The 25,973-nt window shown below is 40.7% G+C and overlaps 2 protein-coding genes across 2 annotated transcripts in view; both read right to left on the reverse strand.

Annotated features, from left to right (window-relative positions):
* The window catches only part of rprd2b (regulation of nuclear pre-mRNA domain containing 2b), a 14,432-nt gene extending 6,558 nt beyond the window's left edge, over positions 1-7,874 (reverse strand). Inside the window, exons 1-3 of the mRNA XM_062992609.1 lie at positions 7,676-7,874; positions 586-715; positions 336-478 (exon numbers count right to left, since the gene is read on the reverse strand). Of these exons, the coding sequence (XP_062848679.1) occupies positions 336-478; positions 586-715; positions 7,676-7,874 (472 nt within the window). The remainder of the gene's footprint in view (positions 1-335; positions 479-585; positions 716-7,675) is intronic.
* Positions 7,875-12,407: 4,533 nt separating this feature from the next.
* Positions 12,408-25,973, reverse strand: part of LOC134310888 (A disintegrin and metalloproteinase with thrombospondin motifs 16) — a 31,225-nt gene continuing 17,659 nt past the window's right edge. The window contains exons 11-23 of the mRNA XM_062992615.1: positions 25,941-25,973; positions 24,541-24,689; positions 23,993-24,165; positions 23,788-23,918; positions 23,283-23,406; positions 18,993-19,237; positions 18,701-18,839; positions 18,132-18,258; positions 15,940-16,144; positions 14,897-15,091; positions 13,387-13,599; positions 13,050-13,194; positions 12,408-12,881 (exon numbers count right to left, since the gene is read on the reverse strand). The exon at positions 25,941-25,973 is cut by the window's right edge and continues 63 nt beyond it. Coding sequence (XP_062848685.1) covers positions 12,766-12,881; positions 13,050-13,194; positions 13,387-13,599; positions 14,897-15,091; positions 15,940-16,144; positions 18,132-18,258; positions 18,701-18,839; positions 18,993-19,237; positions 23,283-23,406; positions 23,788-23,918; positions 23,993-24,165; positions 24,541-24,689; positions 25,941-25,973 — 1,995 coding nt within the window. The 3' untranslated portion in view covers positions 12,408-12,765. The remainder of the gene's footprint in view (positions 12,882-13,049; positions 13,195-13,386; positions 13,600-14,896; positions 15,092-15,939; positions 16,145-18,131; positions 18,259-18,700; positions 18,840-18,992; positions 19,238-23,282; positions 23,407-23,787; positions 23,919-23,992; positions 24,166-24,540; positions 24,690-25,940) is intronic.

Genomic DNA, 25,973 nt, shown 5'->3' on the forward strand with positions numbered 1-25,973 from the left:
CTAAATTGTCCATGACTGTGTTCAATATAAACTTGTGAATTGATTAATCTTATGTAATGTGTAACTAACGTGTCTGTCATGAACGTAACCAAAGTGTTAAACATGATATTAAAATCCTAATAAACAAACAAACAATCCTTCTGCCACCTGCACCACCACCACACTGGCAGAGAACAGCCACATACTAGCACCACTGATGCAACAGGAATGAGGAGAAACTTTATCTGACCTTCCCTTCCTCAGACATGACATGTGTCTGTCGAGAGCCCAGCCAGGTCAGTAGCACTGCTGAAACTCAAACTTAGAAGTTCAGACAATTCAAGTACGGTGTTTACCTTTAGGTGGTGCTGGCGGTGGAGGCGGCGTCTCTTTTTTTTGAAGATTTGCCTTCAGCTCTGTGATCAGCTCTTCTGGATAAACGTTCCGCTCCTTCCAAATGTTGAAGATCCTTTCTACTGATTTACGTACTTTACCTTCCCTAATCATATACACACATATACACACACACACACAATATTAATTGCAATAAATCTATCTTACTTAATTAATATGGAAAAAAAAAGTGAGTATTTTGGATAAACACACCTGACCAGCAGGGCGGCATCAGGCAGCACTTCAGCGAAGGTGCTACGGTACACGATGGCATTCCTTCTCTTGCAGTTCTGTATGATGTCATTAGCAAGGTAGAACAGATTCAACCTGTGATTCACTTCCGCTGCAGAGAAAAGAAGTAATGAATAAATGTCAGGGCATCTGTTTACAGATGAGAAAATTTAAATCATTTATGGCACCATCGTTAAGAAGCCAACCGGTTGCAATGGTAAAAGTGAACGCACTTCATTAATGTAAAAAAATTGCTTACAATTACAACCTAAAAATGTCTCTGAATTAGCACAATCAAGGCACATCAGAAGCTACCACGACACATCAATAAAAAACCCTAAAGAACAGTAACAATCAACTGTCAAAAACAACTGTCAGCTGGGGCCAGTGATAGCTCAGTGGTTAAGGTACTGGACTAATAAACAGAGGTTGCCGGTTCAAGCCCCGCCACCACCAAAGTTGCCACTGTTGAGTCTTAACCCTCAATTGCTCATCGTGTTCCGCTCATTGTGTGTAAGTCGCTTTGGATAAAAGCGTCTGCTAAATGCTGAAAACGTAAACTGTCAATGGCCGCTCAGGTGGCGCATCAGTAAAAACACATGCTAGCGCACCAGAGCTGGGATTTTGAATATACCGTATCGAGTCTCAGCTCTGCCTGCCGGCTGGGCTGAGCAGCCACATGAACAATGATTGGCCTTTTGTTCATAGAGGTGGGTTATTAAGCCGGACAGGGACTCCTCGTAACTGATGCACTACGCCCTCTGCTGGATGATTGATGGCGCCTGAACAGAGGTGGGGAAAGAGTGCGTTGATCAGGGTGTGTCTCTCCATACACAAGGCTGATTCGCATATATGCACGTGCCTAGTGTGGGTGATAAAATGCATACGTGTCGGAGGGGGGCGTGGGTTAGCTTTGCTCTCCTCAAATCAGGAAGCGTGATGCAATTAGGCAATTGGATGCGCTAAAAAGTCGGGAGAAAAAGGGGACAAAAATACATAAAAAAAAAAAAAAAAAAAAAAAAAAAAATATATATATATATATACAGTATATAAAAAAAAACAACAACTGTCGATTTATTAATTTATTTGATTTTTTACACCACTTTTTACACTTGATTGAAAAACTGTCAATAAAAAAGTTTTGAAAAAGTAAATAGAAAAGCCTGCAACAAAATGTATTTATTTATTTATGTATTTATTTGGGTAGAAGAAAGGGTAGATTATTCTCATGTCAGTCTATCATCCTTGTCAAGGGTTGATCTGATATGCTTTAAACACTCTCTTTTATACCAATTGTTTTCAAGAAGTCAAGGATTGTTTTCATATTGGTTTGGTTACAGATTTTTGTCTTTGGTATTGTTAGAGATCGTTGTTCCTGTGAGTATTTAAACATTCAGTCTGTATGTGTTTAATGGATAGAAGTATTCTGCAGATATCACAGAGTGGGGGAAGCGTTAATCGTGAGTATCAATGCAACGCCATGTTTAAGATGTGTCATTTAAAAGCAGGACATACATTAAGTTTCTGTCTGCCTATGTTTATTTTATCTTGTCTTTATATTTTGGGGCATTTTATATTTCATTTTTATGGCTGCGAGGTAGGTTAACACCGTTCTTGTGTTGTCTTGTGTAAGAATTTCTTATATGGTTTCAGGCATGTGTACTTGTTGTAGCCTGCACCAAAAACACCATCGAGCAATAATCAGAAATCTTTATCAGAAACTTCAAACAACAAGCAATTGTCAAAGACCAGCATTAACACACCACCATTAAAAACCAAACTGACAAAGCAGCATCACAATGTAAGGTGGGAGATTGTTAGTTTGTTTTTGTAACACCATGTTTTCACACTTGTGATAGTCACGGCATGAATCAGTGTTCTGTGCTTGTTTTAGTGGATTGTTTCTGTATTATCTTGGGTAAGGGTTTCTCTTGCTGTTTCTTGGTGGTGGTGGTTGCTGTTCTGGACATGTGTAGCCTTTGTCTTAATTGTTATACTTTTGGCATTCATTCAGGATGTTTTATGGTGATGGGTCCAAGATGGGAGAAAAACAATACCATAAAATTAAAACCAGCACCAAAGAACAATCGTTAACGATCACAAAACCTCGAGCCACCACCAAAAACGGCCCAAACGAGCCAGTCCACAATCTGCAGTGACAAAAAACATTCCATTCAACAAGACATCTTCAAAGTCCTAATTAAATAAATACCATCCAACACTGTCAAAAACCACAACTACCCAAAAACCCTAGAAACCTGCATGACAAGTCAGCCAGAACCAAAAATCACCACCTCAAAAAAAATACTATCAACAAGCTACAGTCATAAACTTACAAAAACCAGCACGTCACTGCGCCAATAATCATAAACCTGTACGAATCAAAACCCTGAGCCATAGCCATAATCAAAGCCACTTCATATTCATCATAAACTCTTTCAACTTATGATGCTGCTCCACAAACAAGCATAAACCTGACAGTCCAAATCACACACAAGCAACCACAAAAAACCTATATCATAAACAGCACCAAAACAATTTAACAAAAACCTGAAGCAAAACACAGGGCATCAAAATGTTAAATCCAAACCTGCTCTTACGCCGGCCGACCATCGTGGTACAACCTGCGTCTGTGCCAACAGGCCATTGTCATAAACCTGCACCGAGCGGCCGTCATCATAAACCTGCACCGACCGGCCGTCACCATAAACCTGCACCGACCGGCCGTCACCATAAACCTGCACCGACCGGCCGTCACCATAAACCTGCACCGACCGGCCGTCATCATAAACCTGCACCGACCGGCCGTCACCATAAACCTGCACCGACCGGCCGTCACCATAAACCTGCACCGACCGGCCGTCACCATAAACCTGCACCGACCGGCCGCCGAACGTTCATTGACATAAAATCTGTGCTTACGCCAACCAACCAACATGGTACAACCTGTGCCATCGTCATTAACCAGTTATTTTTAATTGGCTAGTTTATATTCTGTCATTTTCATAACAATTCATGAATTGAATTTGTGTGACAATCACAACTCCTACTGTGTCAAAAGCCAACAAGTCACAGTTACGAGCATCAACAAGTCATAGTTCAAAAACCACAGCCCAAAGACACTGCCGTCATAAACCTGCACCAACAAAGTCGCTGTACAAATTGTAAACTAACACCCAGCCACAGATCACTCGAGTGGTTCCAATTCCGATATGCTAAATCACCATCAAAGTTAGCTTGAGTGAAAGTTGGATGGGGTTTCTCTTTGTTGTGGCTATTAAGTGTATGACACTGTAAGCAAGACGACTCCACCGCTGGCTCAATCAAAACAAGTGGTTGGTGACTACACAAGTCAAAGACAAGCAACCAACCATCGAAAAGCCAGCACTGTCAAGCAACCAACCATTAAAAAGCTAGCACTGACAAGCAACCAGTCACTGATAAACTGGCCATGACAAGCAATCAACCAGCAGAAAAAACCAAACCAACAAGCAACCAGTCATTGAAAAGCCAGCAGTCAATTGTTACACTTTTGGCATTCATTCAGGATGTTTTATGGTGATGGGTCCAAGATGGGAGAAAAACAATACCATAAAATTTAAACCAGCACCAAAGAACAATCGTTAACGATCACAAAACCTCGAGCCACCACCAAAAACGGCCCAAACGAGCCAGTCCACAATCTGCAGTGACAAAAAACATTCCACTCAACAAGACATTGTTACAAACCTGCAGCAAGACATCTTCAAAGTCCTAACTAAATAAATACCATCCAACACATAAACCCTAGAAACCTGCATGACAAGACAACCAGAACCAAAAATCACCACCTTAAAAAAAAAACACTAACAAGCTAGTCATAAACTTACAAAAACCAATTGACCAACCATCGAAAAGCCAGCATTGTCAAGCAACCAACCATTAAAACGCTAGCACTGACAAGCAACCAGTCACTGATAAACTGGCCATGACAAGCAATCAACCAGCAGAAAAAACCAAACCAACAAGCAACCAGTCATTGAAAAGCCAACCTCGACAAGCAACCAACCATTTAAAAGCCAGCCTTGACAAGCAACCAACCATTTAAAAGCCAGCCTTGACAAGCAACCAACCATTTAAAAGCCAGCCTTGACAAGCAACCAACCATTTAAAAGCCAGCCTTGACAAGCAACCAACCATTTAAAAGCCAGCCTTGACAAGCAACCAACCATTTAAAAGCCAGCCTTGACAAGCAACCAGTCATTGAAAAGCCAGCATTTACAAGCAACCAATATATAGAAAGCCAGCACTGACAAGCAAGCATCAAAAGCCAACACCAATAAGCAACCATCCAAAGCCAACACCAATAAGCAACCATCCAAAGCCAACACCAACAAGCAACCATCCAAAGCAACCATCAAGCAACCAACAAGCAACCATCAAGCAACCAACAAGCAACCATCCAAAGCCAGCAACAATAAGCAACCATCCAAAGCCAGCAACAATAAGCAACCATCCAAAGCAACCATCAAGCAACCATCAAGCAACCAACAAGCAACCAACAAGCAACCATCCAAAGCCAGCAACAATAAGCAACCATCCAAAGCAACCATCAAGCAACCAACAAGCAACCATCCAAAGCCAACACCAACAAGCAACCATCCAAAGCCAGCAACAATAAGCAACCATCCAAAGCAACCATCAAGCAACCAACAAGCAACCATCCAAAGCCAACATCCAAAGCAACCATCAAGCAACCAACAAGCAACCAACAAGCAACCAACAAGCAACCATCCAAAGCCAGCAACAATAAGCAACCATCTAAAGCCAACACCAATAAGCAACCATCCAAAGCCAACACCAATAAGCAACCATCCAAAGCCAACACCAATAAGCAACCATCCAAAGCCAGCAACAATAAGCAACCATCCAAAGCAAACATCCAAAGCAACCATCAAGCAACCAACAAGCAACCAACAAGCAACCAACAAGCAACCATCCAAAGCCAGCAACAATAAGCAACCATCCAAAGCCAACACCAATAAGCAACCATCCAAAGCCAACACCAATAAGCAACCATCCAAAGCCAACACCAATAAGCAACCATCCAAAGCCAACACCAATAAGCAACCATCCAAAGCCAACACCAATAAGCAACCATCCAAAGCCAGCAACAATAAGCAACCATCCAAAGCAAACATCCAAAGCAACCATCAAGCAACCAACAAGCAACCAACAAGCAACCAACAAGCAACCATCCAAAGCCAGCAACAATAAGCAACCATCCAAAGCCAACACCAATAAGCAACCATCCAAAGCCAACACCAATAAGCAACCATCCAAAGCCAACACCAATAAGCAACCATCCAAAGCCAACACCAATAAGCAACCATCCAAAGCCAACACCAATAAGCAACCATCCAAAGCCAACACCAATAAGCAACCATCCAAAGCCAACACCAATAAGCAACCATCCAAAGCCAACACCAATAAGCAAGCAATAAGCACTTTTGCACAACGCGTTCACGCTGTGGGCAGGTGACGCGAAGAAGCCGAGGGCTGCGTCCGAAATCTCACACTTAACAGGACTTAATCCGGGTACTTTTCACGTACAGTTCAATGAATACTACGTTTTTTGGACACGCTCGCCGCTCCTGCGTACTGTTCAGTATAGAAGTGCGATTTAGGACGCAGTCGAGATTTGATAGCGCAGACTTGCAGAATGGAGAGAGAGAGAAAAAAGCGAGGGGCGAACAGACGAAACTGAACAGAGAAAACCACAGAAAGTTTGAGATCATTTTAAGCTGGAATTTTTTTTTTTTTAAACTATTAAAGCTTTATGTTCTGTGTGATTTTAGCTGAAACCTTTAGTTCTAAAAATTGCTAATATTAGAGGCGATGTCTATGTATTATTGTTTATTATTATTTATGCCTTAGTTTTAGGTTGCCTGTTTACATTTTAAAAGTATTTGATTTATTTTTGAAGTATTTGTTTTTGCATATCAAAATGTTCTCTTTGAACTGTCCTGTACACAAGGAATAAAAAATGTACAGTTTGTTTTGAGAGACATGTCTTATTTAATCTTATACATATTTATTTTTGCTCTTTATTAAAGCAAAAGTATTTCTTATCCGATTACTCGATTAAAGCTGGAATAATCGACAGAATACTAGACTACACAACTAATCGATAGTTGCAGCCCTACTTTGTGGTATCCATTTGACAGAAAACTGAGGATGTTTCTTTGAGAAAATGAGCATGACCATGCATCTGAACATGACAAAAAGTTCAGTGATCTTCAATTGCCTTCCCAGTCACCAAATCTGAATCAAATTGAGCTCTTTGGGGGTGGAGGCAGAACAAGAGGTTCACAGCATTAATGTGAAGTTTCTCCAACATTTTGTGGCATCCATTTGGCCAAAAACTGATGAAGTTTCTCTAATAAAATAAAGTCCTGCCCAGAATGTGTGTGGCCTTCCCAATAATTTTGGAACAACATAAGCAAAATCAACACAAGCAGCTGAAGAATTCGTTCTTGTTGACCAAACATGTACATGCACTCATCTTAGAATCATTGACTGACCATTTCTAGTCCTATTTTTCATCATTTACAACCAAACATGAGTAGAAATGAGTAGAAATCAGACAAACTTGCAGAAATTAAGGCAACATTGAGAAGCTTTATGAACAAATTGCACATAAATCAGTGTGCAAGTCCAGGTACAGTCTCGAAATGAAATGTGCGTCGTATTACAGGTCAATAAACTTCATAAGAAGGCTTATAAGGACTTCTGGAGTGAATGTGCATGCAAATGAGATGATTGGGGATCTATACAGAGTGGGTTTTTCATGCATTAGATGCCATGTGGCCTACAAAAACAGCAGCAATAGCATGTAGCAGCTACAGCAGCTCTTACTGCTGATAAACACTTCATTATTATTATTATTATTATTATTATTAATGCACAAAATAAAAACTTTGCGCACACAAATAAAGCAAAACTCACATTTAATATGAATTATGTGTAAAAACAGTCTGTAGAGCACTGTGTGTGTGTGTGTGTGTATGCTGGTGCTGCAGCAGTAACTCACACTTTCTGATCCACTTCATCCAGTAACGCACTATCACAGCGTTATGTTTCTTATTCTCGATACACCAGGTCGATAAGTTCTGAATTGACTCCATGGTGTTACTAACTCCCTGTAACCGACGGTCCAGAGAAGCTTCCAGAGCCGCAGAGGAGCCGCTGCTGCGTCCTCCGCTACTGACCGCGTCAGCTCCGGCCGCCATCTTTCCTTCTCCATGCACGGCCACAGCGGCTATTTACAGACGCACCGCTAGAGGACGCAGCGAGAAGTCACCGCTAGATGGCGCCAGATATTTTTTTTTGTTCATTCTGACCAGGGTCGCGTTTTCCATGCACCCTGAAAAGGGCATTACATCCTTTTAACTTATCGTTCACTCTTCATGCCTAGAAGCGGATTTTGAACAGAATCAACATCCTGCATGTTTTTTAGAAGTCATTATTTACTTCCTTGATTGAATGATTGAACTAATGAAGTGTTTACATTTCTGCAGTGACTTATTGTGCACTCCGGAGTCCAGCTCATTCAGCCACCTTCTGTTATTTGGCCTACACTGATCCTGGTAAGATGTTTACAAAAGCTGCATTAATGAACATATACAGTTTGAAAGACATTTTCATGATTGATTAGGGATACTGTAAAATGTTACCATCAAAAAAGCACATTATCATGTCTAAAGCACATATTTACAAGTCTTATAAGTTTGTGCTTATGTTCTTCAGCCTACTAAAGGCACTGTTTCTTCTGCTCTAGCACTGTTCTGTATAATGCTTGTAGTGATGCCACTCCTGCTGCCAGAGTGAACCAATGAACCATTATTAACCAGGCAAACATATTTAAAGTAAGTCTTATTCAACATTTCTTTCCCATCATAACTGGTGCAGCAGATATTTTAACTGGAACTGAAAATTTTGAACAAGACGAATAAGATCTACATTGATCTGTGAAAAATAGCATCAAATTCTGTTTTTGTTTTCATTCCAGAATAACAGACCAGTGTCAGGAGACAGAAGGCAGGAGATCGGCAGTCAATTATGGCAAGACAAAACATTATTTTTTGGCAAACTTATAATAAATAAAAATACTTGAAAAAAATATTTTAAAAATTGTTTTGGTGTACATTTGTTTTTTTCTGTTACTGTTTTAATTGTACTCTCTCTCTCTCTCTCTCTCTCTCTCTCTCTCTCTCTCTATATATATATATATATATATATATATATATATACAGTATATATATATATATATATATATTTTTTTTTTACTTTTAATTATAATAAAGTATATATATTTTACAGAGTATTTTCATATGTAATATCTCAGAATGCTTACAAGAGATGTACAAACACTGAGTGCTTAATGTGTGTACATTTTTGTTACTATTATTCTTATTATTCTTACTCTTCATCTTCGTCTTCTTATTAATACATTATTATTAGTAGTTAATTAATAAGGAGCAATTGTACTAGTGTAGCAAGAACACTTGTAGTAGCGAGAACTGGGCCATATTCAGCCCGATAATGTTGTTCTGGCTAGCAGGTGGTTAAGTGCTGGCTTATTGCTGGCAGTCATGGCTGGGATCCGGGCAGCCGTATATGGGCCAGAATCTAACCGTCATTCATTTTGACACCGGGCCAGATCTGACTGCTGGATGTGGGCCGACACAAAAAGTTCCGGCATGCCGGATATGGCCCAGAACTGTGAGCATTTGTGCTGTTGTTACAGATGTTCGTTTTTATGTAAAAAGCATCGATCAGCTGTTGGTGATAAGAAGACGTAGACGTGTTTGTCGCAGTTGTTGTTTTCTTTAGTTCATTGACTTGAGAAGCGTTTTGCGCTTCGCTTTCACCGCGACTCTCGGCGTAAATAGCCGATTTGCTCAGCGCTCAGGCTTGAGCGATAAAACATCATTAAAGTTCCACGACACGAACAAACATTAGTGTAAAATAACCATCAAATCCAGTATGAAAGCTCCACATGTGTCTGTGTTTAAATGGATTTACTTCACGTGTGGTGGTTCTGCAGCTCGGGGTTCTGAATCCGCAAAAAGCTTCACCTAAATAAAGTGTAATGTGGCTGAATGTACTAAAAGTACTACACAGAAACACTCAATTTCTCTCTGTTATTACTTGTTATAAGAGCTCTGTACTGCCCAAATTCATCGGTCATTGTTTTAGTACAACAAGCCACGTTAAGCTTTATTTTTTACGTTAAGCGGTGTTTGTACTGTCCGGGTCGCTTTTCCCACGTCATATCAAACAGTTCATCACTTTAAAAAGATCAGCGAATATCAGTGGCAAACTCAAAATGTAATCAGTTGAACTATAAAAGATGAAAGTGGTTTAAATTCTATATAATGTTATAATGTCTCATGTGAAAACGTCCACTTCAACCCTCTACACTGTGACACGCCCACAAATGGACGAAAAGCAAGTATTCTGTGGTGCCAGATTAGAACGCAAGTTCACTGTCTGGAACCTCTTTTTTTCAGTGGAAACACGCGAAACCGGTGCAAAATCAAGTTCGGGAACCAGAACGGAACCGGAACCGAGTCGGTGGAAAAAGGGTATGTGAGAGCGCTCGGTGAGCCGCTCGGATCGAGTCGTTGAACAGTTCACACATCGCGATCGAGAATCGAGTTTCGATCCCCGAGTGAACGCTGAGTAGATTCGGAGCTGCCACATCTAGTGGCGACCAGTCGGCGAGCGAAAATCAGGGCAAAAATCGTGTAGTGTGAACTAGGCGCAGGTAGTGTGTGCAGGCGCCAAGACTGGCCCTGGAAAGCAACAGCCAGAAGAGACGTATTTGGCCTTCCCCTTTTTAAACATGCCCAATTGTGTTAACACCCAGCCAGGTCGGTAGCTCTGCCGAGATTCAAATTAGTGAGTTCCAACACTCTGCAGTCGTGTATTAGCATGTTAGACTGCTGTGCCACCCAAGCGCCTTTTTCATTGACTTTGTACCTGTTAGCAGTGGGTGTGGCTGAAACACTTGAACTCAAATATAGTGTGTGTGTGTGATTATATAGTGTTTGTGTGTATGCTTATATAGTGTGTGTGTGTTTATTTGGTTATATAGTGTGTGTGTGCGTGTGTTTATATGGTCATATGTGTGTGTGATTATATGGTTATATTCTGTATATGCTGATATAGTGTGTGTGTTTATATGGTGATGTAATGTGTGTGTGTGTGATTATGTGGTGAAACAATGTGTGTGTTTATATGGTGATATAGTGTGTGTGTGTGTGTGTTTATATGGTGATATAGTATGTATGTTTATATGGTTACATAGTGTGTGTGTGTTTATATGGTGATGTAATGTGTGTGTGTGTGTGTGATTATATGGTGAAACAATGTGTGTGTTTATATGGTGATATAGTATGTATGTTTATATGGTTATATAGTGTGTGTGTGTGTTTATATGGTGATATACTGTAGTATGTGTGTTTATATGGTTATATAGTGTGTGTGTGTGTTTATATGGTGATATAGTATGTGTGTTTATATGGTTATATAGTGTGTGTGTGTGTTTATATGGTGATATAGTATGTATGTTTATATGGTTACATAGTGTGTGTGTGTTTATATGGTGATGTAATGTGTGTGTGTGTGATTATATGGTGAAACAATGTGTGTGTTTATATGGTGATATAGTATGTATGTTTATATGGTTATATAGTGTGTGTGTGTGTGTTTATATGGTGATATAGTTTGTATGTTTATATGGTTACATAGTGTGTGTGTGTGTGTTTATATGGTGATGTAATATGTGTGTGTGTGATTATATGGTGAAACAATGTGTGTGTTTATATGGTGATACAGTATGTGTATGTTTATATGGTTATATAGTGTGTGTGTGTGTTTATATGGTGATATAGTATGTATGTTTATATGGTTATATAGTGTGTGTGTGTGTTTATATGGTGATATAGTATGTATGTTTATATGGTTATATAGTGTGTGTGTTTACATAGTGATGTAATGTTTGTGTGTGTGTGATTATGTGGTGAAACAATGTGTGTGTGTTTATATGGTTATATAGTGTGTGTGTGTGTGTTTATATGGTTACATAGTGTGTGTGTGTTTATATGGTGATGTAATGTGTGTGTGTGTGATTATATGGTGAAACAATGTGTGTGTTTATATGGTGATATAGTATGTATGTTTATATGGTTATATAGTGTGTGTGTGTGTGTTTATATGGTGATATAGTTTGTATGTTTATATGGTTACATAGTGTGTGTGTGTGTGTGTTTATATGGTGATGTAATGTGTGTGTGTGTGTGTGTGATTATATGGTGAAACAATGTGTGTGTTTATATGGTGATACAGTATGTGTATGTTTATATGGTTATATAGTGTGTGTGTGTGTTTATATGGTGATATAGTATGTATGTTTATATGGTTATATAGTGTGTGTGTGTGTGTTTATATGGTGATATAGTATGTATGTTTATATGGTTATATAGTGTGTGTGTTTACATAGTGATGTAATGTTTGTGTGATTATGTGGTGAAACAATGTGTGTGTGTTTATATGGTGATATAGTGTTTGTGTGTATGGTTATATACTGTGTGTGTGTGATTATATGGTGAAACAATGTGTGTGTGTTTATATGGTGATATAGTGTGTGTGTGATTATATGGTTATATAGTATGTCTGTGTTTATATGGTTATAAAGTGTGTGTGTGTGTATATATATATATATAGCACAGAACATAAATGGACAATAATGGTAATAGTTGTATTTTTATTGTTTTTATTATAAACAGTATCAATTATGACACTTAGTCCACGGTGATAATCTTTCCAGACTTCACAGGTTCTCATATTCATGTTCTAGTTTTCATATTTTCCCCATGTGTTCATATCTCACAACCATTCAACTCAGGCTCAGGATTGGTGCATGTCCAAAAACTTCTCACTGCACCCTTCTTCTGACGGAGTATACACAACATCTGATCAGTTTCTCCTTCATGTCAGCCTCCACGGCGTCTTCAGCTGGAATCTGATCTCGGTTTCTCAGTCTGATGTGACACACAAACCTCAGTCTGTGGGTCTGTTCTCTGAACTCCAGCACGCTAACATGCTAATCCAGGATCAGAAGTTGGATTGTGAGCAGGACTGACAGCACTGAGTTCTGTACAGGTTGTGGTTACACACTCCATGCTGGAGAACCAGGTGACACCAGCTATATGAGTCTTTACACACACCGTCTGGAAAGGAGAACACACACACACACCCACACACACACACCCACACACACACACACACACATACACACACACACAATGTATGCTATACAGTATGGTTAGATGTGGACAACCAAAAATTGGTAATCTTATATTGTGTTTTCAATGTTTATGTGTGTGTGAGGGTGGTACCTTGGTGGTGCCGAGGACAGAAGTTGGTGTTGCAGATTTGAGACATGGCCGGTTTCAGACTAAAGGCACACGTTGATGATGGCCGACCATACAGCAGACACTGTACAGATCGAACCTGGACACCACCACCACATGATACTGTACACTAAACACACACATACACAAACACACACAGTCATGCAGGAGGGCCTTCCCTAAAGTCTTGCCACTTATGTGACTGATGCTCGTAGTTTGGGTTTCTTGTACTTGACCTTATTTGGACTGTTAGTCTCACATCAGACTAAAACTATGAACTGATCCCACACAGATGTATGAAGTTTGGTGTGTGTGAACCCACCTGAGACCAGGATGATGTGTACCAGCGTGGTGTGTAGTATGGTGCGAGTGTGTTGATGCAGTCGGGTTGAACACACACTCTCTGCAGCTCGGTTGAAGGTTTGGGCAGGTGAGAGCATTTTTTAGCTGCTAGTTCTTTTTGTTTCCCCTCCATGTTCTTCTCTACACACTGCAGGGTTCGAACCTGCACACCTCTACCACACGTCACTGAGCACTGCACACGCACACACACACACACACACACACACACACACACACACACACACACACACACACACACAATGGATATGAGGACATCACAGCAGCTTACAAGCTTTCCATCTTCATTTATTCATATGTTCATCCACCTGTGACCACAAGTAGTGTAGACAGTTTTATAATGCCTTTTATTTTCCTGGCATGGTCTCCTAATTCCTCATTACTGATTATGATCGACTACACCTGCTGACTTCTCTGTGCCCATATACAGGGCTAGTATGACTGCACTTAATTAATAAGTTGATGGAACAATGGTTTCTCCTCCAAGATCAAGAGAAAAACAAAAAACTTACACATTATGCTAAGAGGAAATTTGTCTGAAATGTGTTACCTGTCCATCCATCCATTTATTCACTTATAATTCCATCCATCCATCCATCCATCTATCCATTCATCAGTTCACCTGTCCATTCATCCATCCATCCATCCATCCATTCACTTATAATTCCATCCATCCATTCATCAGTTCACCTGTCCATTCATCCATCCATTCATTCAGTCACTTATACTTTCATCCATCCATCCATCCATTTATTCACTTATAATTCCATCCATCCATCCATCAGTTCACCTGTCCATCCATCCATCAGTTCACCTGTCCATCCATCCATCCATCAGTTCACCTGTCCATCCATCCATCCATTTAATCACTTATAATTCCATCCATCCACCCCCATCCATTCATCAGTTCACCTGTCCATCCATCCATCCATTCATTTATTCACTTATACTTTCATCCATCCATCCATCCATCCATCCATCCATCAGTTCACCTGTCCATCCAGCCATCCATTCATTTATTCACTTATACTTTCATCCATCTATCCATCCATCCATCCATCCATCCATCCATCAGTTCACCTGTCCATCCATCCATCCATCCATCCATTTATTCACTTATAATTCCATCCATCCATTCATCAGTTCACCTGTCCATCCATCCAACCATCCATCCATTTATTCACTTATCCATCCATCCATCCATCCATTTAATTACTTATCCATCCATCCATCCATCCATTTATTCACTTATCTTTATATCCATCTATCCATCCATCCATTTATTCACTTATCTTTATATCCATCTATCCATCCATCCATTTATTCACTTATCTTTATATCCATCTATCCATCCATCCATTTATTCACTTATCTTTATATCCATCTATCCATCCATCCATCTATTCACTTATCTTTCCATTCATCCATTAATGCATCCATCAATTCACCATTTATTTATCTATCATGTTTACCTGTGTCCACGTGGAGATGAGCCACTGTGCTATAGGTGGTTTTGGGCAGGGTTTCAATATACAGTTCTCCTGGTTGGGTGGTTTGGGCAGGAACACACACTCATTATCAGGTAAAACACGATCCTGAAATCCTGAAGTTCTGCTCAAACACACTACCGTCCGTGTTCTCACACCTCTTCCACACTTTCGGGAACACTGGTACACACAAAAACATACATCCCTGTGTTCAGGTCTGCAAAATCCTTAAAGACATGGAATCATGAGTTGGTGTGGAGCAACTCCAGTGACCTTCAAGTGTGTGCCAGACTGCACAAATGGTCTTCTGACTAAAATGGCACAAATTCCAATAGACACAAAATCCAAAATCTTACACAAAGCCACCATGAAGAGCAGTTCAGCCCAAACTTCAATATGTTTGGCCACAGATTCTAGCTTGTTCTGGGAGAACCCCAGATGTTCCCAGACCAGATGTGAGATATAATCCCCTCCAGTGGGTTGTGGTTCTGCCCTCTGGTCCCCTGGGATGTGCTCAAAACTGCTCAATCTGAGACATCCTGTCTAACATTCTTGTAAGATGTCCAAACCACTTCAAGTGACCTTCATTAAAGGTCAGAACTGTTTGTTTGTTTGTTTGTTTATTAGGATTTTAACGTCATGTTTTACACTCTTTGGTTACACTCATGACAGAAATGGTAGCTACTCATTACACAAGATTTGTCAGTCATGGACAATTTAATATCTCAAATTCACCTCACTTGCATGTCTTTGGACTGTGGGAGGAAATCGGAGCACCTGGAGGAAACCCACGCAGACACCGGGGGAACATGCAAACTCCACACAGAAAGGACCCGGACCGCCCCACCTAGGGATCAAACCCAGGACCATCTTGCTGTGAGGGGACAGTACTACCCACTTAGCCACTGTGCCGCCCAAAGGTCAGAACTGAAGTGTTCCACACTTTTAAGCTCCTCATCACCAACCTCATTAAACCACGTCTTTATGGACCTCACTTCCAGCTGTATAAGGTGTGTGTGTGTTCTCACCTGAGTCCAGGCGCCGGTGCTCCACATGGGTGGGCAGGTGTGTGTGTTACAGGTGTTTGTACGAACAGGAGGAGGCTCCACACACTGCTCATCACTCACTTCCTTTACCTGAGTGGGAGTCAGTCTCTGTACACACTGCACCTGCCGCACCTGCTCACCTGATCCACAGGTACGACTACACACACTCCAGTTTCCCATGATCCAGCTGTGTGAACACACACACAGTTAGATCAGTATGAGATCAATAGTGCAGATAAAGCAATAATATCATGTCCCCCTACTTTTGCAGCTGTAACAGCCTCCACTCCTCTGGGAAAGAATTTGGAGGGTGTGAGTGGAAATAAGAAGGCCTAGCTCACAATTAGCATTCCAATTCATCCCAAGTTTAGCTGAGGTCGGGGCTCTGTGCAGGCCTTTGGAGTTCACACTGAATGCTTTAGTTCTGGAAATTTTTTATGTGTCTGTCTGTAGGATATGGCCAAAATTATGTGGACACCCCTCTTAAATAGTGTGTTCAGGTGTTTTACCCACACTTATTGCTAACTGGTGTACAAAACCACTCACTGTATTAACCGTTTATCCAATCAGGGTAACACCCTGGACGGGGCGCCAGTCCATCGCAATGCAGACACACACACACACACACACACACACACATTCACCTATAGGGCAATTCAGTGTCTCCAATTAACCTGACTGCATGTTTCTGGACTGTGGGTGGAAACCGGAGCTCCCAGAGGAAACCCACGCAGACACAGGGAGAACATGCAAACTCCACACAGAAAGGACCCGGACCGCCCCACCTGGGGATTGAACCCAGGACCTTCTTGCTGTGAGCCACTGTGCCGCCCTGTACAAAATCTACTACATAAAATAAATTATATGCTTTTAACTTTGTGTCAACAGTTTGGGGAAGGCTCTGTTGGAGTTTGGTGTGGAGGAATTTCAGTAGCCTGCACAGAACCCTGAACCTAGCCCTACTCAACACCTTTGGAATGAACTGGAGCAGTGCCTGTCCTTGCAAATGCTCTTTTTACTGAAAGGGTACAAACACTTGGTGTTCACATACTTTTGGCTGTACTGTATAGTGTATCTACTGTATAGTTTATATTTGTTTTCATTTCTCTTCAGCATGTCCCAATTTGGCGAGACTGACCTGATCACACCCTACTGAGGGTACTGAACAGGGTGGTAGTGCCTACAGTGTGTCTCATAAAGCAGCGCTGATGACCCTCGATTTAGTACAGGGTGGGTGTTCTGGCTTTACACCTCACACACACACACACACACACACACATAGACAGTCATCTAAACAAGGATGTGATCTGATCCGATCTGATCTACTGACCCGTGTAACTAAACTCAGACATGATGTCACTTCTTAAATCTGATCCTGTTCTTATTTACGTGATGTGCAAAAATATTGAGATGTACTCAGACCCTGTTTGAAGGAATACATGCTGTGTGTGCTTCTGCTCTGGTGTGTCCAAAAATATACTGCACATAAACTGCTGCACATTCTGGTTCAGGTATTTAGCCACACCCATTTGTGGCAACAGTTTTTTGATGTTGAGGAACCCGCTTACAGTGGCCTGTACAGAGCCCTGACCATACTCCATTTTGCACAATTGGGACGAATTGGAACATCGGTTGCAAGCCAGGCCCTTAGCACCTGACTTTACAATTGTTATTTTAAATTAATGAGGGCAAATTCCCACAGAAACAATTTCTACAAATTCTATTGAAAAAGTAAAGCTAATCAGACTCACAAGCATGAATTCAGTAGCTGAAGCAGGCTGCGTCCCAAATCGCTCTTTAGTGTAGCAAATAGTTTACCTAATAAAAGTTCTGTGAATGGTATAGTTTCACACTATATAGCACTCACAGTGTGATTTGAGATGCAGCCAGGAATCTTTTTTTTGTAAACAATGTGTGATTGAGTAAGAATTAGCAGACTGGGCCCAGGAGAATCAAATCAAATGGTAGGTCTATTTATCAAACATTTACTTGATTTGATATTTTAAGTGTGAGATGGTTTACATGTGTTGTTGTTCAAACAGGTTTAAACAAACTGTGGGTGTGGTTGTGCTCAATTTTTAGCAATGTTTATTACTACATTTTCCAGTGAGAATGACGACTGGAATTGCGAGACCATTCTGACTAAAGCTCCAGATCTGAATGGTCAGTCTTACCTGGCAGGGCAGGGTTGGGTGTTACAGGAAATGCCGCTAGTTCTTGGTCGAGATTTTGAATTACAATAAGACGTGTTCACCTGAACTCTGCGATCTTTATAACACACCGCCTTCGACCTCATCTCACCTGAAACATCAGCACAGAGAGAGAACACGTCAGCACTATCGTCGCCATCACCACTAACATCACCACCATCACCCCTGCCATCACCACCGCCATCACTGCCATCACTGCCATCACCACCATACACCCAAGTCATGCCATTTCATTCAGTCATTATTTACTAATGAAAATCCAAAGTGGTTATTAGTATTTATATATACTATGTGGTCACAAGTATGTGGACACCTGACTATGAGCTTGTTGGAATTCTACCAAAGCCACAAGCATTGTTATAGAGTTGACCTGCAGCAAATACATCCTCCACTTACCTGATTCTTGCAATTGAGGTTCAAATACATTCCAAAGCTATATATTTGGGTTTGAGATTTCACTTAAAGGTCACTTGAGACACCCAATATGTGTCCCAATGTTTTTTAGAAATAATGTATGAGGTGAAGGTTCATACCTCCTGCACAGGTAGCAGAGCACTGAGAGTCAACGACGGCCCAAGTGTATCTATGTTTAGGTTTTGTTCTTTTCTCCGAGCTGGTTTTAGGAAGTGTGTATTCCCAGTGAACCCCCGGGTTCAAACCCTGCAGCAGGATCTGAAAACAGGAAATACAATCAAAATTATAATTTGAGGAAAGTGCAGGAGTGAGTGTGTAAGTGAGTTACTTAAAAGTCAGATTAATGTCAAAAACAAGTAACTTGTCATTGTTGTAACTTGCCATATTTTTGATGTATTAAACTAGCCGTACCTCTACTACCAGGGTTTCATTACTGGGCCCAGCAGAGATTAAACTCTCATGACCATTGTAGGGTCTTTTGTAGTCAAAAACAGATCCAGCGATGGAGTAGCTCCCAGGCCAGTCCAGTTTCCAATGGCCGTTCAGATAGTACTTTCTGTGTGTGTTCCTCAGGGACAGATAGGATCTAGAGATGTTTATCTCCTCTACCCGAATGCTGAAGGCTCCTCGTGGGATTGTCACCACATTGTAGTAGTCTAACATACAGTGTATCACAAAAGTGAGTACACCCCTCACATTTCTGCAAATATTTCATTATATCTTTTCATGGGACAACACTATAGACATGAAACTTGGATATAACTTAGAGTAGTCAGTGTACAACTTGTATAGCAGTGTAGATTTACTGTCTTCTGAAAATAACTCAACACACAGCCATTAATGTCTAAATAGCTGGCAACATAAGTGAGTACACCCCACAGTGAACATGTCCAAATTGTGCCCAAATGTGTCGTTGTCCCTCCCTGGTGTCATGTGTCAAGGTCCCAGGTGTGAATGGGGAGCAGGGCTGTTAAATTTGGTGTTTTGGGTACAATTCTCTCATACTGGCCACTGGATATTCAACATGGCACCTCATGGCAAAGAACTCTCTGAGGATGTGAGAAATAGAATTGTTGCTCTCCACAAAGATGGCCTGGGCTATAAGAAGATTGCTAACACCCTGAAACTGAGCTACAGCATGGTGGCCAAGGTCATACAGCGGTTTTCCAGGACAGGTTCCACTCGGAACAGGCTTCGCCAGGGTCGACCAAAGAAGTTGAGTCCATGTGTTCGGCGTTATATCCAGAGGTTGGCTTTAAAAAATAGACACATGAGTGCTGCCAGCATTGCTGCAGAGGTTGAAGACGTGGGAGGTCAGCCTGTCAGTGCTCAGACCATACGCCGCTCACTGCATCAACTCGGTCTGCATGGTCGTCATCCCAGAAGGAAGCTGACGCACAAGAAAGCCCGCAAACAGTTTGCTGAAGACAAGCAGTCCAAGAACATGGATTACTGGAATGCCCTGTGGTCTGACGAGACCAACATAAACTTGTTTGGCTCAGATGGTGTCCAGCATGTGTGGCGGCGCCCTGGTGAGAAGTACCAAGACAACTGTATCTTGCCTACAGTCAAGCATGGTGGTGGTAGCATCATGGTCTTGGGCTGCATGAGTGTTGCTGGCACTGGGGAGCTGCGGTTCATTGAGGGAAACATGAATTCCAACATGTACTGTGACATTCTGAAACAGAGCATGATCCCCTCCCTTCGAAAACTGGGCCTCATGGCAGTTTTCCAACAGGATAACGACCCCAAACACAACCTCCAAGATGACAACTGCCTTGCTGAGGAAGCTGAAGGTAAAGGTGATGGACTAAACCCAATTGAGCACCTGTGGCGCATCCTCAAGTGGAAGGTGGAGGAGTTCAAGGTGTCTAACATCCACCAGCTCCGTGATGTCATCATGGAGGAGTGGAAGAGGATTCCAGTAGCAACCTGTGCAGCTCTGGTGAATTCCATGCCCAGGAGGGTTAAGGCAGTGCTGGATAATAATGGTGGTCACACAAAATATTGACACTTTGGGCACAATTTGGACATGTTCACTGTGGGGTGTACTCACTTATGTTGCCAGCTATTTAGACATTAATGGCTGTGTGTTGAGTTATTTTCAGAAGACAGTAAATCTACACTGCTATACAAGTTGTACACTGACTACTCTAAGTTATATCCAAGTTTCATGTCTATAGTGTTGTCCCATGAAAAGATATAATAAAATATTTGCAGAAATGTGAGGGGTGTACTCACTTTTGTGATACACTGTACATAAGGTGAGAAAAAACATCTTTATAAACTACAGATCTCATGATTTAAACTTCTAGATTTTTGTGTTTTGGCTTTACGGTTGAAGAAATGGTGTTTTGAGGTATTAATGTTATGATGAGAGTAATGCTTGTTTGGTGTGTTGGTGTTATGTTTGGTGTAATGCTGTTTGGTGTTTTGGCATTATGATGAGAGTAACACTGTGGTGTATTGCCATTATGTTTGATGTAATGGTGTTTGGTGTATTGGTGTTATGTTTGGTGTAATGCTGTTTGGTGTATTGGTGTTATGTTTGGTGTAATGATGTGTGGTGTGCTGGCTTTACTGTTGGTGTAATGCTGTTTGGTGTATTGGTGTTATGTTTGACGTAATGCTGTTTTGTGTTGGCTTTACTGTTGGAGTAATGCTGTTTGGTGTGTTGGCGTTAAGTTTGGTGTAATGCTGTTTGGTGTATTGGTGTTGTTTGGTGTAATGCTGTTTGGTGTGTTGGCTTTACTGTTGGAGTAATGCTGTGTGGTGTGTTGGCGTTAAGTTTGGTGTAATGCTGTTTGGTGTATTGGTGTTATGTTTGATGTAATGCTGTTTTGTGTTGGCTTTACTGTTGAAGTAATGCTGTTTGGTGTGTTGGCGTTAAGATGGTGTAATGCTGTTTGGTGTGCTGGCTTTACTGTTAGAGTAATGCTGTTTGGTGTATTGGTGTTATGTTTGGTGTAATGATGTTTGGTGTATTGGTGTTATGTTTGACGTAATGCTGTTTTGTGTTGGCTTTACTGTTGGAGTAATGCTGTTTGGTGTGTTGGCGTTAAGTTTGGTGTAATGCTGTTTGGTGTATTGGTGTTGTTTGGTGTAATGCTGTTTGGTGTGTTGGCTTTACTGTTGGAGTAATGCTGTGTGGTGTGTTGGCGTTAAGTTTGGTGTAATGCTGTTTGGTGTATTGGTGTTATGTTTGATGTAATGCTGTTTTGTGTTGGCTTTACTGTTGAAGTAATGCTGTTTGGTGTGTTGGCGTTAAGATGGTGTAATGCTGTTTGGTGTGCTGGCTTTACTGTTAGAGTAATGCTGTTTGGTGTATTGGTGTTATGTTTGGTGTAATGATGTTTGGTGTATTGGTGTTATGTTTAATGTAATTGTGTTTGGTGTATTGGTGTTATGTTTAATGTAATTGTGTTTGGTGTATTGGTGTTATGTTTAATGTAATTGTGTTTGGTGTATTGGTGTTATGTTTAATGTAATTGTGTTTGGTGTATTGGTGTTATGTTTGATGTAATTGTGTTTGGTGTATTGGTGTTATGTTTGATGTAATTGTGTTTGGTGTATTGGTGTTATGTTTAAGGTAATTGTGTTTGGTGTATTGGTGTTATGTTTAATGTAATTGTGTTTGGTGTATTGGTGTTATGTTTAATGTAATTGTGTTTGGTGTATTGGTGTTATGTTTGATGTAATTGTGTTTGGTGTATTGGTGTTATGTTTAATGTAATTGTGTTTGGTGTATTGGTGTTATGTTTAAGGTAATTGTGTTTGGTGTATTGGTGTTATGTTTAATGTAATTGTGTTTGGTGTATTGGTGTTATGTTTAATGTAATTGTGTTTGGTGTATTGGTGTTATGTTTGATGTAATTGTGTTTGGTGTATTGGTGTTATGTTTAATGTAATTGTGTTTGGTGTATTGGTGTTATGTTTAAGGTAATTGTGTTTGGTGTATTGGTGTTATGTTTAATGTAATTGTGTTTGGTGTATTGGTGTTATGTTTGATGTCATTGTGTTTGGTGTATTGGTGTTATGTTTGATGTAATTGTGTTTGGTGTATTGGTGTTATGTTTAATGTAATTGTGTTTGGTGTATTGGTGTTATGTTTGATGTAATTGTGTTTGGTGTATTGGTGTTATGTTTGATGTAATGGTGTTTGGTGTATTGGTGTTATGTTTGGTGTAATGGTGTTTGGTATTTTGACTTTACTGTTGGAGTAAGCTGTTTGGTGTATTGGTGTTATGTTTAATGTAATTGTGTTGGGTGTATTGGTGTTATGTTTGGTGTAATGCTGTTTGGTGTTTTGGATTTACTGTTAGAGTAATGCTGTTTGGTGTTTTGGATTTACTGTTAGAGTAATGCTGTTTGGTGTATTGGTGTTATGTTTGGTGTAATGCTGTTTGGTGTTTTGGATTTACTGTTGGAGTAATGCTGTTTGGTGTATTGGTGTTATGTTTGGTGTAATGCTGTTTGGTGTTTTGGATTTACTGTTGGAGTAATGCTGTTTGGTGTATTGGTGTTATGTTTGGTGTAATGCTGTTTGGTGTTTTGGATTTACTGTTAGAGTAATGCTGTTTGGTGTATTGGTGTTATGTTTGGTGTAATGCTGTTTGGTGTTTTGGATTTACTGTTGGAGTAATGCTGTTTGGTGTATTGGTGTTATGTTTGGTGTAATGCTGTTTGGTGTTTTGGATTTACTGTTGGAGTAATGCTGTTTGGTGTATTGGCCTTTGTAGACTTTGCAGGTGGAGTTTTTGCCATTGCAGACACCACACATATCCAGTGCTGCTGTTGAACCCAAGACTTGGTCACAACCCACTTTCTGTGAAAAAAAAAGTTGAGATATTTATTGTTTGCATAAAATTACAAAGATAAAAAACAGTAAAGATGAAAAGAAGATAATGGAAAATAAGAATGTATCATGTGAAGATTGTGCATGAACGGAATTACCCTGATTGTCCCTTTTTTTGTAGAATGAAAATGAAAACCAAGTGGTTACGCACTTTCTTACTGATATTTTTTGGTGTTATTCACTCAACAAATATTGGTAGTTGTGTAACGGTAAAACACTGCAGCTGAGAAATTTAAAGTGTTTAAACAGTTATTATCTACAATGCCTTCATAGCAGCAGCATTTAACACTTCAGAAATGATGACTGCTACAGGTACAGTAACCTATGCTGGTGTGCTCTAGACCACATTACCTCACAGATGCCCTGGACACACACATTGCTGCTGTTCTTCGTACACAGTGTCCCATCATGCACTTTACTCGACAGTGCAAAAAAGAAATCGTAGCCCTCAGCAAAGCAGTACAGCTTACACACTTCCTGATCTGAGGAAAAACACAATGATAAAAAAAATCACACTAACATTTATTTTAATCAGAATGTGTGTGTGAGTGCTCACCGCTGACGTGTGTGTACGGTTTCCAGCTGTAGTAGAGGCCACGGAATGGTTTGCTGTTAAATTTGGCACACTGAACTGCTCTGAAATCCAGCGCCCCCTTCGGACAGGCGATTGTGTTACACAGTTTATACTGTCGAGAGAGACCATCACACACACTCCGTCCATACACACTCCTACAGAGAGATGGTCAGAAAGACAGAAAACCTGAAGTCTTATGCACTCATACCAGCACAACACACACTAACACACCACCACCATGTCAGTTTCACTGCGGTGCTGAGAATAATCCACCACCTAAATAATTCCTACTCTGTAGTGGTCCTGGGAGAGTCCTGACCATTAAAGAACAGCATGAAAGCAGGTTAAAAAAGCATGTAAAGAAACGGATTACAGTCAGTAATTGTAGAACTACAAGTGCTTCTATATGGTAAGTGGAGCTGATAAAATGGACAGTGAGTGTACAAACAAGGAGGTAGTTTTAATGTTATGGTTGATCGGTGTATATAGATATAGATATACTGTGTGTGTGTGTGTGTGTGTGTACACACTCAGGACTGATGCAGTGTCTCTCTCTGTACATCACACCACTTTCACACGTCCTGGAGCAGCTGGACCAATCAGACCACTCGGACCAGCTACCACGAATAAGACGTGGACCTCCATCACTCCGCTTTACACACTCTCCACCACGACACCACTGAGACACACACACACACACCAATCAGCCTATAGCATTTTACACTACTGTCCACTCAACCTACAGCAGTTTATTCTACCGTCCACTCAACCTACAGCAGTTTATTCTACTGTCCACTCAACCTACAGCAGCGTATACTACTGTCCACTCAACCTACAGCAGTTTATTCTACCGTCCACTCAACCTACAACAGTTTATTCTACCGTCCATTCAACCTACAGCAGTTTGATCTATCGTCCACTCAACCTACAGCAGTTTATACTACCGTCCACTCAACCTACAGCACTTTCTATTACCATCTACTCAACCTACAGCAGTTTATACTACCGTCCACTCAACCTACAGCAGTTTATTCTACCGTCCACTCAACCTACAGCAGTTTATACTACCGTCCACTCAACCTACAGCACTTTCTATTACCATCTACTCAACCTACAGCAGTTTATTCTACAGTCCACTCAACCTACAGCTGTTTATACTACTGTCCACTCAACCTACAGCTGTTTATACTACTGTCCACTCAACCTACAGCTGTTTATACTACCGTCCACTCAACCTACAGCAGTTTATACTACCGTCCACTCAACCTACAGCACTTTCTATTACCATCTACTCAACCTACAGCAGTTTATTCTACAGTCCACTCAACCTACAGCTGTTTATACTACTGTCCACTCAACCTACAGCTGTTTATAATACTGTCCACTAAACTTACAGCAGTTTATACTACCGTCCACCCAACCTACAGCAGTTTATACTACTGTCCACTCAACCTACAGCTGTTTATAATACTGTCCACTAATCTTACAGCAGTTTATACTACAGTCCACTCAACCTACAGCAGATTATACTACTGTCCACTCAACCTACAGCTGTTTATAATACTGTCCACTAAACTTACAGCAGTTTATACTACCGTCCACCCAACCTACAGCAGTTTATACTACTGTCCACTAAACTTACAGCAGTTTATACTACAGTCCACTCAACCTACAGCAGATTATACTACCGTCCACTCAACCTACAGCAGTTTATTCTGCTGTCCACTCATCCTACAGCAGTGTATACTACCGTCCATTCAACCTACAGCAGTTTATTCTGCTGTCCACTCATCCTACAGCAGTGTATACTACCGTCCATTCAACCTACAGCAGTTTATTCTACCGTACATTCAAATTAAAATAAATATTGAAGTAAGCTAGTTATTTATGTTAGCATCACGAATCTCTGTACTGTAAATGTGTTGTTTACCATCTCCGGTCCACAGATGGAACCCTCAGCCGC

The sequence above is a fragment of the Trichomycterus rosablanca genome, chromosome 3 (assembly GCF_030014385.1).
Source record: "Trichomycterus rosablanca isolate fTriRos1 chromosome 3, fTriRos1.hap1, whole genome shotgun sequence".
Lineage (NCBI taxonomy): Eukaryota > Metazoa > Chordata > Actinopteri > Siluriformes > Trichomycteridae > Trichomycterus > Trichomycterus rosablanca.